Source organism: Osmerus eperlanus, chromosome 4, assembly GCF_963692335.1.
Source record: "Osmerus eperlanus chromosome 4, fOsmEpe2.1, whole genome shotgun sequence".
NCBI classification, from domain to species: Eukaryota; Metazoa; Chordata; class Actinopteri; order Osmeriformes; family Osmeridae; genus Osmerus; species Osmerus eperlanus.
Genome location: NC_085021.1, coordinates 12,762,654 through 12,780,213, shown reverse-complemented (window position 1 = coordinate 12,780,213; position 17,560 = coordinate 12,762,654). Strand labels below are relative to the sequence as shown.

Below are 17,560 nucleotides of genomic sequence, written 5' to 3'. Positions count from 1 at the left end.
GTTATTTCTGACTCCTCCCAGATTAAAGTACTAATCTTATTACCACGTAAATACTCACGGGGGGAGGGCCCCAACATTAGCAGGAAAAACATTGAATTGAACTTCTGACAGAATATTTCTCATCTTCAATACTGGCTCTGGATCACATGAAGATAAAATGTAGTAATAGATAGTAATGCTCCACTGTTCCAATCACAGGATAGAATACATTTCATCAACAAAGACCCTTGGAATAATGGCTATGAATGTTACATTGTATGGGTCAATGAAAAGGCTGACAGCAATCAATAAAGGTACAAAGTATCCAGAGACGCTCAAGTACTATCTATCCTCAGGAAGAAAGGGGTAGGTCCTAACAGGGATATAGCTACATTTTCCAGTTTGGACCTGACTGGTCTGACCTAGAGCATGTGACAACTGATTATGGCTATGTCCATAATGTTTGTAAGTACATTCAGAATGTTCAACAATCTTGACTCGTCCCAAAACTACCCCCAACTGTGGAAGGTGACTGGTTGACTTTCTTCTTAATACACAAGGCCTGATTAAAACAGCCTTGATGTTGTGATATGAGTCCTAGAATCATAGCTGCGTTGTTTGCAGTTGTTACTTTAGGAATACAGTAGGACATTAAAGCTCTTCTTTAATGAGTAGCATGGAGTAATGGAGCTGATTGTTTCCAGTATGTATATTAAATATGTAGAAATGCTGAGTTGTTTCCAGTGTGTTATCTATTCCTCAAAGATTCTATGTTGATCATTAACAATAAACACATTCAGATAAATGATTATTGCTCTTTTGTTAATTTACATTTAGTATTACAAGTTTACTTAAATTGTGGTTGTCTGATACCTGATCAAGCCTGACATACTTCTCTACTTCTCTAGTCTAGTCAAGACCATCATTTGAAGATAAGGCAATTTTTTTAATTGCAAGTGTACATCTTCAGGTGTCTTACAGTCTAGATTCCCCAATGCTTTCCGGTCCAACAGAGATCTGTGTGACAAAATTACCTGGAGAGAGTGAGATCAGAGTGGGACATCAGCCCTGCCAAAAAGAGGCCAGGGATAAGAACTAGGAGGTACCATACCTTTCAGTGGAATCACAATATTACCATAATACCTGACCATACTCTAAACTGTGTTAAGGTCCAATGTAGATTATTTAAATATTTCTGTTTGTTCACAGCCACAATATTGTAAAAGTACATTAATTCTAGTTTGTTTAAGATAGATGTTAGCTGTCAGCCACAGTAACCCGCTCTATTTGGGCAATGACTAAATTGGATCGAAGGCTAACAAGCAGCTGATGAATCCTTCTTTGACATTATAATCCCCTTGACAGCATTGCCTGCAGAGCACTGTTGGCCAAATGCCTCCCCCCCATGCCCTCCTATGGTAACACAGTCAATAAAAGGAGACATGGACATACAATTACAGTTTCATTAAATATAATTCATTTCACATTATCAATGTAATTTCTCCTTACAAGTGACATGATAAAATATGTATATTAATTAATAGTGACATCTAAGTGATTTTAAAGTTTGGGTTATTATGAATTAAATATAGGTAGAAAAGCAAAGAAAACATAAGGAACAGTCCCTTTAACAAAAATGACAGTACTAAACAGCATAAAGATTGAGAAAATTGAATCGCAATAAGTGTTTCTTTCAGTGAAAATTTGCTCCACTGAAGGTGAGGCAATATAACTGATAAGAAAACAACCAAAAACAATAAAAGTTGATTACACAGAATATTGTATCCCACAAAGTACAGTTCTATATATTGTCTGGCCATCGAAGCACCAGTGCCTGCTGGCTGAGACCTGAGATTCCCCACAAGTGCATCCTGGAGGGGGTGATCAATGCTGGACCCCGTCCTATCCTATCCTCACCCCATCTGTCCACGTGACACATATAGGCCTCTCTGGTCCCCGCAGGGTCGCTCAGCTCACACGCCAAAGATCCCTCACTTCCTCTTTTTCTTCTGAGTACCTTCCGATGTGAGATAGGAGGGAGAGAGGGTACAGTCCAGTTAATCAAAGGGTGAAATAACAAACATATTAAAACTCCGGTGTTAAACTTCGCATTTAGCATAATCTCCCTCAAATCAAACACAGGGAGGTTGTATTGACAGTGACCCACTGATCCAAGGTAAAGGGGGAAAACATTAGAGAACCCAATACAGGGAATATCAGAGATGCAAACATTTTGTGTTTTACCATGTTTAAGAGCAGTCCCTCCAATGATGCCCCATATCTTGCGGTTGCAATACTCCCCCAGTAGGTAGAGGGGGGCCATGGAGAGGCATGCAGCCCCCAGGAACAGGACCAGGCCCACTGGGCTGAGCTGAGCCATAATGGGGTACACCCAGATCCCTGCCGTGTGGTGCACCCACAGCACCCTGAGGAAGGAAGAGCACAGGGAAAGACAGGTCATTCAAAAAGAAATACATGCACGGGGCCAGCTGTGGTTATACTGTCAGGGTGTTCTAATGTGGGTTTAAACAATCTCACCATGCCAGATACAGAGCAGCAAAGAGAGCCAGGCCTAGTATTCCTTTGAACCGGCTGGGGTATTTGTGATGTTGGATATACATCTGTACCAATACCAAGGGCACGATAACAGTGTGCTATAACCACAACAACCAAGACAAGACAGAGAACATAGGAGAATGTAAGAAATAAGCAAATGATATATCACTTAATCACTAGAAAAATATTACAATATTTCTATGAGCAAATGATATCACTGGAATAATATATAACTATTATTAGCAAGCTTGTACATTGCGAACTCACTAGAAATATTTTACAATATTTGTGAATGGAGTGTGATAGAAGTGATGAATATATTTAGATAATTTACTGTTGGTCTGTGATAAAGGAAAGAACTTAGGCAACTGTGGGAAAGCTAATCGAAACCAGTTTTATGTGGGCATTTTAAACCAATTCTGGACCGTTTTTCAAACTAATAATATTACAGCACATAAACAAATTAAAGATTGTGTATAACACACACACAAGGACTTGACTGGAACGATTCAACTTTCTTTGAATTACTGTATTGTGACTTTTTTAGAAGCATACATGTGTTGTTAAAAAAATAAGCATGAATGCAGTCTTTTCTTTTACTGAAGCCATTAGGATGTTCAAGTCTAAAGTTCACACACTGGTCAATACTTACCATGGCATGGTTAAGCCAGACAGGAATGATGTCATCCAGGTATTTGGGGTATACCAGGTCTCTATCATATGTATAGAGTGACCAGAAAGATACAAACACAAACTGTTGAAAGAAAAAAACGGTTAGGGTCAAACTAGCTACTGAGGTTGACTCATAATAGGGTTAATATCAACAGTGAATAGGGATGAAGAGTAATTGTTCAAACAGAGAAGAAAACTTACTGTCCCAATAGGAAAAGCTAAAACAGTGTATATGATGTCCCGTAATTTTACTAAGAGGACTGCAAGACCTCCATTCAAACTTCTCGCTGGCAGTATCAGGTGGAACAGGTCAATCAAGACACATAACCCGAAGAATATCGTCTGCATCACCTGTGTCGTGGCAAAACGTGAAACACCTTTAACAAGACATTATAGACGTGTTGCAATGAGCCCTGGGACAACACTTCGTGCATATTTACGCTGTATTCAATGACTAGCAAGTTTTGCATTCATACAATTACATCGCGACAACATTTATAGCAAGTTGTTTACAGTGAGCTGCCTGCTACCCTAAAGCTAGCTAACGGATGCTATCTGCTAACGGGGGTTATATTGTAGATCTTACCAGATTAAGAAATGTCAGATATTTCCACCGTCCACCGTATGATTTTGCACCGGGGTGTCTCCCTGTGATCTTTAATGAACAATTCGCAGATAGGGTAAATACATACCAAGACAATATTACTGTATGAATGAGCAGATACATTCTCCATGACATCGTTGGAGCCATTTTGACGTAACGTAGCGGACTGTGAACTGACAGAATAGGTGAAGGTTTGGACGAGGACAAACTAAAGGGAGAATAGACGACCTCTGGCGGAAATTTGGAGTACCATCACACCACTGCTCTACGCTCTACTAGTTTAAGCGATAGATGGCAGCAGAAACTCGGCTATCAACAATTTCTGTCTGTATGAAAATCAGAGCAAAATAACTTCCGTGCTCCACATAGGCAAACGCACAGTGCATGATGGGATACGAGTTTTAGCAGTAGACCTCTTGATCCAGTTGTGGGTACTTTATTACTACATTTCCCATCAAGCATTGTGATTATCTTCGAACTTTCCCAGCTGACCGATCTGACAGCCACCGAGTGGTCCTCCAATCGCTCTAACAAGCAGCCGGCGAGAGGCGAAGGAAAACTGGAACGCAATCATGGAGCAGATTTAAGAGATAGCTGCCTTTCCTACCGGAGGAAATCAAAGAACCATAGATACATGTATGATAAAAAGCGTAACATCTAAAGCGGCAACGAGAAACAAAAGAGTAACCATGCAGTTTAAATACCGAAGAATATAATCATTAAGCGTTCCTTCAAGGTTGGATCCTAGAAGTCATCTTGCATCACCGTCGGCCGAGATTGAACCATCGTTAACCGCCGGTAAAAATGTCTGTGGAGGAACACAGTTATTCTGAAGCGATGGTGGTTATTGAGGCAGGGCCGGAGTGGCTGCGAGGCGAGATCGAGCGTCTTTCCCGGGAGCTGAGTGAGACCACCCATGAGAAGATCCAGGCGGCGGAGTACGGGCTGGCGGTGCTGGAGGAAAAGCAGCAGCTCAAGCAGCAGTATGACGACCTGGAGATCGAGCACGAGACCGTGCGGCAGGAGCTTGACCAGCTCAAAGAGGTAGGATACATTCCTTCATTCCTATCTTATTCAAATTGCAGAAATAACTGAATCAAATAGCAGTTTAAATTATATACTGAACCTCCAAATGTAAACAAAATATTTCACTTACTGTTTTATGTTTTCCTATCCAGTGGGGGACAAGTAGGCATAGGCAAATAGCAATACTCAATTACAGTGAATTGTTTAGAAAAGGAGCTGATGTTGCCCTTTTGGGAACACATATTAGGATAGTCAAAAGATCTGTCCAATCGGTCTAGTTATAAACTTTTGATAATTATATATTATTCAATTTGCATGTGATTTTGTAAATATTTTGGGTCATGCATGATCATGTTCTGCCTGTATTATGTCTGCCAGTAGCCTATAAATACACAATCTGACCAAATATACATGTTCATGTTTGACAAGTGGTAAAAGGCGTTTCTAAATGAACAAACCTAAATAGGAAAAACAAGTCTGTTAAAAAGAGGTGTGGATGGGTTTTTGAATTTTGAATTCTCCCGCCTTAAAATGAAACAGGATGAGTGACCTACAAATGGGTTAGACAGTTCAGGAATTGGGGGAATGCTGACAGTTTGCTGGGGCAAAGAGAAGCATAAAGGATGTGTCTGTATCCCATCTGATTTTCCTTCCTCTCTTCCCTTGAGTCAGAGGTCTCGCCTCTATGGCAGACGTTCTGCCTTGTGATTCTGATTACCAGAGAGAGAGAGAGAAGAGAGAGAGAGAGAAAAGAGAAGAGAGAAATAGAGAGAGACACACAGAGAGCGGGTTAGGGAATCACAGCCAAGCAAGCACTGCAGCTGCTGAGTAACTCGCACATCTCAGGGCCTAAAGGGAGAAAAGGGGGATGTCCTCTTTTCTCTGTGGCGAATAACATTGTTGGTAATGCGAGTCACTTCCTCCTATGTGGAACCCATCTCAGAGATTCTGGTACTTTTCAGCTCCTCCCACAAGGGTAAGGGTAGAAAGATAAAGGGGAAATAGGACTGCTCACACAACTGGAGAAAATGACTTCATAGACCCCCGCCCCTCCTCGTTCTCTCTATGTTGTGTCTCAGGGGATTCTTAGCAGTTGGTTGCTCTGTTTTCTCATGCATTCCTTTGGCAAGGAGTCCGAGGCCTATCTCAACAGGGACCAAACTCTGAATAGAAGAAACAGACTAGAAATGGACAAAAACAGTCCAATACCTGCAAAGAAAGATAGAATTGTACACTCAATTTGTTGACACAAATTGTGTTTGAAGAAGAATAGGCCTAGTTGAGACCTCCTTCACACCTGACTTCTCAGATTAAACTGGTAAACTGGTCACACATACCTTACTCAGTGAACTATGTTCACCTATTTATATGTTCTATTTATCTATGGTGTGCATTCTCTTAAATGTAATCTCAGGAACAGGGGGTAATGTATTTAACTGGAACCTATCCATTCTTGTGGCCCTGGAATAGCCTTGGAAAGGTGAATGAAGTGGCATTGATCTTGATTGTCTGTTGTTCATCCAGACGTACTTATTGTTAATAGCCTAAAGGTTTCATCTTTCGCTTAGTCTTATACAGGATCATGTAGGGGCTGGTGGGCTTTCTCCCCTATAAAGGCACAAATGAGGGGCCTATTACATGCCAGGATCTGATGGCCATGATGGGGATTGTCCTTGATGTTGCTGACACAATGCCATAGATGTTGTAATAGCTCGCCTAGTCTACCTCACCTTCAACTACAATGATTTGTGCAGTCAACCTTGGTACAAGTCTGATTAATGTTTAGTCTGTGTAGCCAGGTGCTGCATAGAATACCTCTTTTAGTGCATTTCCCCCCTGGGGATCAATAAATTCTATTCTACAATTTTCCATTTGAGTATTGGCAGCAACTGCCCATCTGTGTAGCCTGTCAGCTTCAATTGGATTCTGGAGGGTAGTGATGGAGGTTAGTTGTGCCTAAAGACAACGGCTGTAGCCTGTGACTTGAGATGTCACTTATACATTTTATTAACACACTTACTTTTCTTTGGAGACAGCAGATGGTTCAGCTGCCCAATACAAACAATTTGGGAGAGTTTTTTGTGGATGTTGGACAGAGCGAGAGAGAGAGTATTGAGTTTGGGTAAATGTGTAATGTTCTTTGTCCTTGGCAATGGGAGTCATGGTTGTACCTGGCTACTATTTACCCTGGTGACCGTGATAGGTTGTCCTTTGTCTTTGGCTGTCCTCTTGGAGGACTTAAACAGACTGGAACAATAGAGCAGGCGGATTTACTGAGCAGTCTCAACACTGGATCCTATCCAGACTCCTATACACAATACACAAACACAGCAATGAGGGAAGTACCCAAGTAGTTAGTGTGCATATTGGCTGAGTTTTAAAACGCCAGATGTTACTCTTTTGTCTCAATCCAGCAAGTAAAATCAGGTCAGAAATCCTCGCTGGCAGTGAGCAAACTCCTGCTGCTGTTTTAATGTGTTGAGGTCTGACCTGAGGGGAAGGAGAGGCCACAGAGACACACACACTAGCCCTCGCAAGACTTGGGAATCAGGAAGATGGAGGAATTCAGCTCTCTTGTGTTGCCTAGTAACGGCACAGCTCTTTGCGTTAATTTAAAAGCTGGTGTGCTGCCTGCTCAGCAGGTGCTGCTGTATGAGTGTGAGTGTGACTGCAAAGGCTGCTAGCCCATTAAGGCTAAGCAGTAGGCCTAGCTGGGCTGAAATGCACTGCATCATGGTTTATGGTTATGAAGAAGTAATTAGATCCCACTAGTCTGTAGTAGGTATATTGACATGTAGGTATATTGACATGTAGGTATATTGACATGTAGGTATATTGACATGTAGGTATATTGACATGTAGGTATATTGTAGTTGTTACATTGTCCTCATGTCTGTCCACAGCCCAGATTTTCTTCTGTTTAGCTTCCTTCTCTCTTTCCAGTGATGTGTTGCGTGTTATGTTGGCACCATGTATCAAATGCTGCTCTGCTAAGTGCTAGTCAACCTTTAGATTCTCATTCTGACATACTAATCAGGCTTTACATGCCTACCACTAGTATATTGTCATTCCCTGGGTCTGTCACAGTATCTCAGCAATCCATAGCTCTCCATAGAGGACAAGGTCTTGACCTACATGTTTGCCTGGGCATTGACTCCTATCATTTATAGCTGTGGCATGTTGCACCCTCTAGCCACCCTCAGACCCCTTCTCACCCCACTCACTGTCCACACATGACAGGGGAAGTATTCACCTCTCCTTGGTACCCCTTAGAGTGAGGATATGATAGTCTGGACTTGCCGTTACGCTGGATTAGACTGTCCATCTGTTGGCCTGTTGTGTTACAGGCCACATCCAAGGCCGCTTGTACAGCAGAGTGTGCCTTACTTGCCAGCTACAAGACATGCTATGAGCATTGAGTACTGGTCAGCTGTTTTTTCATTTTCTTCTTGTTGTATCATAGGATACCTGTAATGATGTTAGCTTTCATATAACGAAAGAGCCATTACGAAAAGAGCATGCTACTTCTCTCCCTGGTATGGTTCCGTAGTGGACTTTGCTCTGTCACTATATCCATCAACTGTCAGCGTAATCGGAAGTTACTGGGAAGCAGGCTACACAGGCTTCTGTGGTTGATATACTTAAGTTAAGCCACTCACCGGTGACATCATGCCCCACACCTCCAACTGTTCATGCAGCCAGACTGGATGGCTCTGCTGGATACAGCATATGTCACCAGTGGGCCACATAAGATAGGAGACACCACTGTAGGTAAGAAAAACGTTTTTTTTTATTTTGAGTTTCAGGCCAATTTCCAGAATAGTGGGCATGTCACAACGAGTTGTCCCATCTCTCCCGACAAAGATAACGGGCCAATTGAGTATGTCTTAACCCTCTCACTGTCCACTTCTCACTAGCTCCCTGTGCAATGCTGAATCTTCCTTTAGGTAACATATACACAAACACACACTGTTGCTATGACAAAGACCTGGTGTTCTTTGGGTCCTTGTGGTATTGTGGGTTGTGTCAGAAAACACAGTAAAGGCATTCAGTCATGCCCCGTCCCTCTTTGTCTCTCTGTCTCTCACTCCCCCTCTCTTGTGGTTGTTGCAGCAGCAGCTGTGTATGGCACTGTGGAATTCTCCCGGACAATCGGGACCATAACCAGTGTTAAGCTCAGTAAAACCTAAGCGCTCTGTGCTCGGCTAGCTGGCCTTTGTGCTACCGAGAGCAGTGGGGTTAACAGGTCTTGGGTGTCACAGAGGAAGGGAGGGTTAAACGCTCACAGAACACATAATATGACAAAAGAAGAGATTGAGAGAGGCGTCCCATTGTGGATACATGTGAAAGGATTGGTCACTTTTGTCCCCTTTTTAAATAGCAGATCACTCTAGAACAAATGACAATGTTCTTCAACAAAGATATCTGGTGTGACTTTAAGCCCTCCACTTTGTGCATGGTGTCAAATACCTATGATCCTCATGGGATGCCGGTTCAAAATAGGAGGAGAATGTCTCACCCTGTTCCCTTGTACTGGGAGATATTTTAGATTGTTTGGAGTCACTGAGTGCAATCAGTAGACGTCAGCCTACAGTTTTTAAAAGGTGCTTCTGTAAATTGTACTTCCCCAGGCTCTCTTGTTTGGGGGTTTCTGAACAAGCCCTGTCATTAGTGGCAGTTCTTGCTTAACGCCCGCTCTGCAATTAAGGGGTAATCTTTTCTAAATGGCACTAAATAAAGTCCCAAATCCCCTCCCTTATGGGCCTAAGAGGATGAATCCTAGCCGCTGTGCATAGGGCTTACGGAGGTCTGGGAGCCGGGCCAGCCCCAGAGTCCAGCCACTCACAGCCTATCCTGGGACAGGCAGCCCTGTCTGGCTGTGTGCTGCTGCCCTGGCCTCTACTCTGGCCTGCCTGTCTATTGCACAGGGTGTTTACAAGGCCTCTTCATTGCCACTTCCACAGCTAACAGTAGGTATCGGGATAGACTGTCTATTTTAGATGTATGAAATAACACTCCCCTTCAGTGGGAAGATTTAAATCTGCCCCTGTGAGGAAAATTTGCGAGACATTATAATCCTCAGTCAGTCACCCTGCATGCATGTCAAGAGTAGACCCAATTATGCAGCTGTGACCATGATGGAGAGAATATGGGAAAAGAAAATGTTCATATTGACTTAGAGATAGATAGATAGATAAATAGATATAGAGATTACATTTAGTCATTTTTTTTACATTTAGTCATTTACATTTTTACATAGACATTACATTACATAGATTAAAGATGAATGAAAATCAGTCAATATTTGAGGTGAAGTAAAGGGCATGATAAGTGGAGTGTTTGTGTAGTAGACCTCAGAACTTGGGTTGTGTAGGAGTAGCAGACGCTTGGCTTGTTTCTGTTTTGAGAGAGCGGACCTGCCCAGGTTCCCTCTCTAGCGGTCAGTCAGCTGGGCCTGGGCACCTGCAAGGGTCAAGCATAGGTAAGGATGAATGCAGCCCTTAATCATTCCAAGAAATGTCTCCTAATCCTATTGGTTCTGTATCCTGATGATGCAGACAAGGCCCCTCCCCCAGGGGAGGAGGAAGAGATACAAGTCGATATCACATCAGTGGCGAGGAAGGCATCAGCTTTGAAGTATCTCCAACTCTACTCAGAGTGTGTGTTGCTTTAAATACCTTCAGTTGAAAGTGAAGTGACAGTGGGGCTTAAACTAGGTAAGCTACAAACCCATCCAGATTACTTTGCGCCATGGTGACGTGGTGGTCAGGGTTTGAGTTGTTTGTTTCCTGCTTGAGTCAAGAGATTTGGCCACAAATCTGTGCTCAGCTTTTTAACTGCCCAGGTGTTGCCCAATTTCTGGACCCCTCTGCTTGGAACATACACGCATATCTGGGTTGAATCAACTGAAGAGCTGACCAACACAGCCAATGGACACTATCGTCTTGAACTTACATGATTATTTATGCAGCTTTGGGGTCCATTTGGTGCACTGACTGTAAACCAATTTACCTCAGCTGACTTGTAAACCCCCAAAATATCTTAATAACTTATCTTTGACGTTTGGCCAACCAACCTGGTTCTTGGCCTATACTCAATCAACTTTGTTAATTAATCAAGTAGCCTAAGTACATTGAGCGTCGTGGTAATGCTAGTCCAGAGTAATCATTATTCCACCTATGTAATCTACTTAGTGGGAGACTGTGGACAGACCTGGCTATCCTCCCGTCTAAAAGCCGAGCATGAGGTCATGAGTGAAAGATCCTCTACTGTACGTCATGGTTCAGACAGCAGAGCATGGCCTCTCAGCGTCAGGCAGACATTCTCCCTCCTGCACCCTTCACCTCCTCAAATCCCCGAACAAAAACACTTTTTTTGAGACATTTGTCAATAGCAAAAAGGGACATTTTTCTTTATAACAAGAAGAATCATCCTTTTACCATACGTACGAAAAACATTCTCCTGTTTTCTCTCCTCGGGCTTCTATCTCGTACTCATTGTTGAAATGATGAAGGATGAGTGGGTGATGCACAGCGTAGCCCTGCCTACATGGGCGTACACTACTGTATGATCATAAAGACATCTTGAATACTATCACAACAATGCCCACATGTCTTTGGGGGGGTGTTTAGGTAACCCAAGTCAGCAGGTCAAGTAATAGGCAGGATGATTTAGCAATACTACTATCTGGTCTATAGTATATAAGTGGATCTGATGAATACAACTACAATGTACGTAGTTGCGTGTGTGTGTGTGTGTTTATGGTTGTGTAGCTTAGTCTTTGTTAGTTTTACCTTTATTGTTCCACGAACCGAGCAGTAGATTTCCTCTTAACAGATTCCCCTCTAACCTCTCCCTTAGTTTATGATCTCTGGTTCCAGGCTACCTACTGTAAGCTTTAAGTGAATGTGGTCTATGTAATCCTTAACAAACCAGATAATATCCCTTTACTCCTCCCACTCTCCACCACTGAGGATTCTTTACTTGTAGCAACTACTACCAGGATACCATTTAAGTCTACACCAGAGAAACTCTATGCTCTGCATGTGTGAACCAAACTAGGACAAACAGCCCATGGGCTCCCTCTCACATGGCCTCTATGCCACTGTCTCCCTCTGCTCCATCTCCTTCCCTCTATTGAATTGGAGCCTTGACTCCTGATCTTGTTTCCTGTTTACCTCAGCAGAGCTGGGGGTATTAATAGCAGCCGGAAACAGCTGAAATCTGTCTGTATGGACCAGACCAGATGTCATTAGGGGGCTAGGAAGAAGGGACAAGACGTCACATCGTTGATCAGGATCACTGTCTTCCCCTTTGTGCCACGAACACTCCAGAAAGATGTTTTGATGGGTGGAGTGTATTGGTTTCCTCCAGTGGGTCGTGTACACAGACGCTTGATATACTGCACTTCCTGATGGCCACAGTCTGAAACAGACATAGGAAGAGGCATTACATGTCGTACATGCGAGGTGGGCAGGCTAGCCCCTGCTATCAGCATGCTTTATCATCTAATCTAACTAACACACACTTCCTTAGGGCTCCTCCCTGTGAAGCAGGCCTCAAGGCACAGAAGGGTGGAATTGCCCCTGAGGGGGTAAGCGGGACTCCCCCATGGCCCAAAAACAGAAGAGGGGCTGGAGGTGGGGGAGGGGGCAGTCGGTCGTCCACGCTCATTAACATAATACTGAGTAGAATAAACTTGTTTGTGGGGACAGATGGTACCCCCCCCCCCCACCCCCGACCTCAACCCAGTCCACAAACGTGTGACTAGCCCCACCCCTATCTTGGGCAGAGGGGCTCAGACAGGGGAAGCAGATCATATTGGGATGAGGTGTCAGACTTGATGATTAAAGACTCTTATTCACTCCTCCATGCATCCCCTCCCTCCCTGTGTGTCTGTAGTCCTCCCTCCCTCCCTCTATCCGTCAATCCATCTCTCACCCAACCATTCATCTGCCATATACCCAGAAGCTATTGCTTCACACAGTCAAATACAAACACTTTGCACTTTAATTGCTTGAGACCAGAAAGTAACACATGGGACTCACATTAATTTGGAAACGTATTCAACCATTATGTCAATCGTATTGGCAAGTTAAAGTCCAAGGGAACATATTGTAGAAGGTAGCCCTAGGCCTAGCCAATTTGTTTCACAGATAGCTTCATTGGTGTGGTGGGAGAGCTTGTATGTAAATGTAGGGTGGAGGGGAAGATGGGTGTCATCAGTCCATACTCAGATTCTGACACTTCCCTGTAGTCATTTCAGCCACTTCCTCTCATGGTGATTATGACCTGCTTGAGGTGGCTTCTTCACTCCTCAAGTGTGCTTCATGTGGGCGTTCCCCTCTCTGGTGTGCTCCCACAGAGCTGCTTCAGCAACACTCCCTGGATCCCTCGAGCCGCAGGCCTCCTTTCACACTATCCCCGCCTCCTCCCCCTGCTCCATCAGCACCTTCTATTCTGCCTTTCCCGGAGGCCTTCAGTGAATGTAGGCTAGTGGGTCTGGGTGTCTCCCCTCGGTCTCCCCAGGCCTCCTCCCCGGCCAGGCAGGCGTAGGCTGGGCTGAGCAGGGCCTGGTTTTGGAGCAGAGCAAAGGGGACCACCAGGCTGCAGCCCTCTGGCACTGTAGGAGAGGCTAGGAGAGGATGGAGTGAAAAGGTGAGGGGCTGTAGAGAGAGAGAGAGAGAGAGAGAGAAAGAGAGGGGTAGAGCCACTGAAGGTGGAGTATGGCTTTACAGAGATGTCAACAAGGGAATAGGGGTCTGAGGGGGGAGGAGGAACAGGGTTGGAGTGGGAAGGGGGTTTAATTGGATATATGCCAGTCTCTCAGGGGTCCTTGAGAACTGGAACTGGAAGTGTGTGTGGGGGGGGGATGCCAGGGTTTCCTGTGGGAACCAGCCTGCTCTCTTTTAGGTGAGAGGAGAATAGAGGGGAGAAAAGCCCCTGGACGGTCCCACAATTGTTTAAATAGTTTAGAGTTGAAAGAGTCCCGGCACCCTAACAGGAAGTGGTTCATCTGGTAGGAAATCCTGGGGGTCCAGGGCCAACCGAGGCTGAGACAAAGACTGTAGCGCTGAGGGAAAACCTTCTGCAACCAAAGATGTGTTTCTCTAGCGATAGGACTCGGTTCGAACACAGCCATCTGCATCAGTACCGCCCCTTCATCACCCCCCACCTTGCCCTTCCACCCCTCCCGCTTGGCCCTGCCTCCTCTGCCACCCGGTGCTCTGTCACTGTAATTGGTATGGTAACCTTAACAACAGGCGTTCCCCTTGGGTGGGGGGTTTGGGACGAGCGATAATATGCCCAGACAGACACACAGACAGACAAATCTCCCTGCGTTTGGAGGAGGTGGAAAGAGATAAGCACATCTTTGCATTGCAAATCACAGAGGTCCTGATATGAGCCATGATAACAACCCGAGCCAGGCTCTGATATTGACGCCTTAGTGCTTGGTTTACATTAGAGATATGGAATAGATGTTCTCCCTTCAGAGAGGGGCTTTCCACTACTCTGGAGACTATTTATCAGACAAACAATTGACTGCATTAAATAAACATTAATTATAGCTGGTATCTTACTGTACCTAGTCAGTAAGCTTATTTTAGGTTTGGCAACTAAGTCTTTTTCAAATATTTCCTTTTTAGACTGACAAATTAGAAATTTGGTCCACCTTTGGTCTTGCAAAATAGTGGTAAAACTGACTTTTCTCAAGGGAGAAAAATACAACAGGGGTTTCTTTCCCTGTTTTGCATTATTATGGTTCACAGTGCCTTTCCCAACAAAAAATAAATAAAAGCATGCTATTTCAGGTAAACGAGTAACATGGTTTGTATACAAAGTGATATTGTTTTGTCTCTGGTATAAAAATGGCCTTCTGATTACACCAAACATTCCATTCTATCCATTGTAGCTGTCTTAAAACTACCGATCCAAGTCCACCCTTGGAGACCCCTGTGTGAGGACAGTGAATAGAAACTGACAGCCGGCCTTGTTAGTTTAGGGCCCTGGCAGGGCAGCTAATGACTGCTTTTAACCAACCTGTAATAACACACACAGAGCTTGGGGTGCCCATGATACACTCAGGCAGGGTCTGTCAGCTGTAATAGTAATGCTGAGTTCAGGGCTCCACGCTGCAGGTGTTTCACCATTCACACACAGCATAATAGAATCCCAAACACGCCCCAGAATATAGCACTGCAGTATGTAGCCTACTCAATAAAAGATGAGAGTGAGGCTGGTTCATCCTCACCAAGTTTGTTTGATGAAAGCAGTGATTAATCCAAACAGAATCTTTACTGGCGCGAGGGCCTGAGAATCAGCGTGAGAGCAGATGCAGCATTGATCTTCAGGAGGCCAATTGCACTGATGTCTTCTGTGGTCGAGGGCAGACTTGCCAGTCAGGCATATAAAAGGGCCTTGTGAGTCTGATTAGGATGGTGAGTTCCAGTGTGGTTCTCCTCTCCTCCAGGCTGGTGAGAGGTGTGCTCCAACCTGGGCAGCTGACTTGTAGTTTGGAGGGAGTGGTGAGGCATCCTAGGCTGGGTTCCTCTTGGTCCTCTGGCTGTTCGGTCTCATGCTCAGAAAAGAAAACAGACAGGCAGCACAACACTCCACGTTATTTTCCAATTGTGTGTTTCCCAGAGTGTGTGTGTGTTGCGAGCAGCTTTCTGTTCCCCAGAGCACAGCTGAAAGCTCTGAGCAGCCTCTCTCCGGGAGCAGGGCAAGCCCTAACATGGAGCACCAGGTGCTGCCGTATACGGCTGGCTGCCGGGCATGCAGGGAGAATGGGACTGAAGACAATGAAATTGGTGTGTGTGTGTTGCCCCTGCATGTCTGTGTGGATGTTAGCCCACTGGCTATACTCTGGATGAGAAGCAGTGTGGCTCTGTGCCAGGCAGAGATGTCTGTCCTCACCTTTCTCCTTGTGAGCTGGATTCTCTTTCTCTCACCCTCAGTTGTGTACTCTATTGTTGGACTTTAGATGATAACTCTCTCATATAGTACACCATCTTTATCAGTCTCTTATTGTCAATGATTATAGGCATGGCTTCTGTTGTTAACCATATAAACATTGTACATTGTATCTCATGCTTGGTGACTCATGTCCAGCTTTAAACAGAGTTGGAGGAAAGCTCTAACTTCCTTATTACTTGTGTGATTTGCCAGTGGAACAGTCCTTGTTGTCAGGGTAACAGATGTGATGTGTTGAGCAGATGACATGGTGAGTTGTTCCATGGAGGGAGAGAGGAGGCGGATTTGAACCAGTGAACAGAGAACAAACACCTGACATGGTGTTGGGAAGCTACTTCCTTTCATCTTCCCACCCTCCTGTTGTGTTTGTCGCTCTTTTTCTTGGTCTGGCCTCTCTAAAACATTACTTTCTTTCTTTGATTTTCTCTCTTTCTCTTTCTCGCTCTTTTCCAAGAGAGAAGTGCCAGAGAAGTGATAATTAGCTCTCTGTCAGAGTACCATTGGTTTTGACATTACTCCAACTCGTCAATGGTTAGAGCAAATCCTCTCACTGTAAATGGAGATCTACACACACAAACATGAAGTGTTTCACATTTCTCGCTGGAACTGTGCAGGAGAAGCATCCAGAACATGGTGGTATATACACGGTTAACTCTATTGTTAGGAAATCAAATGGACCTCACAATTCGAGTGAAAGCCTGAAGTGATAGGTCAGTGTGTGAGTGTGTTTATGGCACCCACTTGATCTCCTACTGTGCTTAACCCCGGGCCCTGAATCTTTCAGGACTAATTGTGAAGAGGTCACTGGGAAAAATCCATATTGTAAGGCCTTGTTTTGAGGAGAAAGAGAGAGGATGCCTTCTGTTTACTGTGAAAGCCCATCGAGCCATGTGAGGAGCGCTGCACGAGGCCGGAAGAGCCATTCAGTGCTGCTCCCCCTCCCCTCAGCCCAGGCGCTCTGACCTCCCCCCTCCTCTGCTCCACAGACAGTGAGCAGACCTCTCTGCAGGCCTGGCTGAGGCACGGCTCAGGCATGCAGGGTCAACTCTCCGATTATTAACTCACCTCTGACACCCGCTGAGTAATCATCTCTAGCCCAGTTACCCCTAACTCAACGCTGCCGCTAATGCATAACCACTTTGTTAGGACCACTTCTTGAACGTGGATCTACGCCAGTAGGGTCTTGTTTTACGACCATGTTATTATTTGTTATTGCCATACTGATAGCGTTCAGTGTTCTCCTTACAGCAGGTCTGGAGGTCTTACTTCCTACACCGTTTCTGAGACTCTCACGTTCTTGGGCTGTAATGTGGGATGAAGGGGTGGGTGCTGTGCCTGTGAGCGTGCCCTGGCTAGCCCTGTAAAATCACATACAGAGCTTCTGTTAGCTGCTCCATCATGGTCAGCGTCAGAGATATCCCACTGAACAATCTGAGGTTTGTTTTCCTCACAATAAGGCATTTTGATGAAGAGATCTGCTGACAGCCTGCTCTCTCCATATTCAACCCACATCCAGCCCTAATGACGACTGCAATGCAGTGGCCAGAGCTCGGCTTCACTCTGAACTCATTTATTTTCTCCCACAAACTGAAAGATTCAAGCAATGAGCTTTTGTGTCTAGAAATCTCGTTTAATTTAAAGACTACATTTATAATGAGCTATTCAAGTAGCACATCAGAACCTCTCCTGCCTCCTTTATACACGGTGACAGGGACAGTGCCACCACGGCACCTCTCTAAACCCGAGCAG

General features: G+C 44.6%; 2 protein-coding genes across 2 annotated transcripts in view; one reads left to right on the top strand and one right to left on the bottom strand.

Annotated features, from left to right (window-relative positions):
* Window positions 1-1,428: 1,428 nt before the first annotated feature.
* Window positions 1,429-4,001, bottom strand: adtrp1 (androgen dependent TFPI regulating protein 1). The gene is made up of 6 exons (XM_062459190.1): window positions 3,794-4,001; window positions 3,409-3,558; window positions 3,188-3,289; window positions 2,518-2,633; window positions 2,224-2,405; window positions 1,429-1,996 (listed from the first exon to the last, which is right to left on the bottom strand). The coding sequence occupies exons 1-6, from the start codon at window positions 3,956-3,958 to the stop codon at window positions 1,971-1,973; spliced, it is 741 nt and encodes a 246-aa protein (XP_062315174.1). The 5' UTR covers window positions 3,959-4,001; the 3' UTR covers window positions 1,429-1,970.
* A 321-nt stretch (window positions 4,002-4,322) lies between these two features.
* LOC134018871 (protein bicaudal D homolog 2-like) overlaps window positions 4,323-17,560 on the top strand; it is a 42,359-nt gene continuing 29,121 nt past the window's right edge. Inside the window, exon 1 of the mRNA XM_062459189.1 lies at window positions 4,323-4,855. Within this exon, the coding sequence (XP_062315173.1) occupies window positions 4,616-4,855 (240 nt within the window). The 5' untranslated portion in view covers window positions 4,323-4,615. The remainder of the gene's footprint in view (window positions 4,856-17,560) is intronic.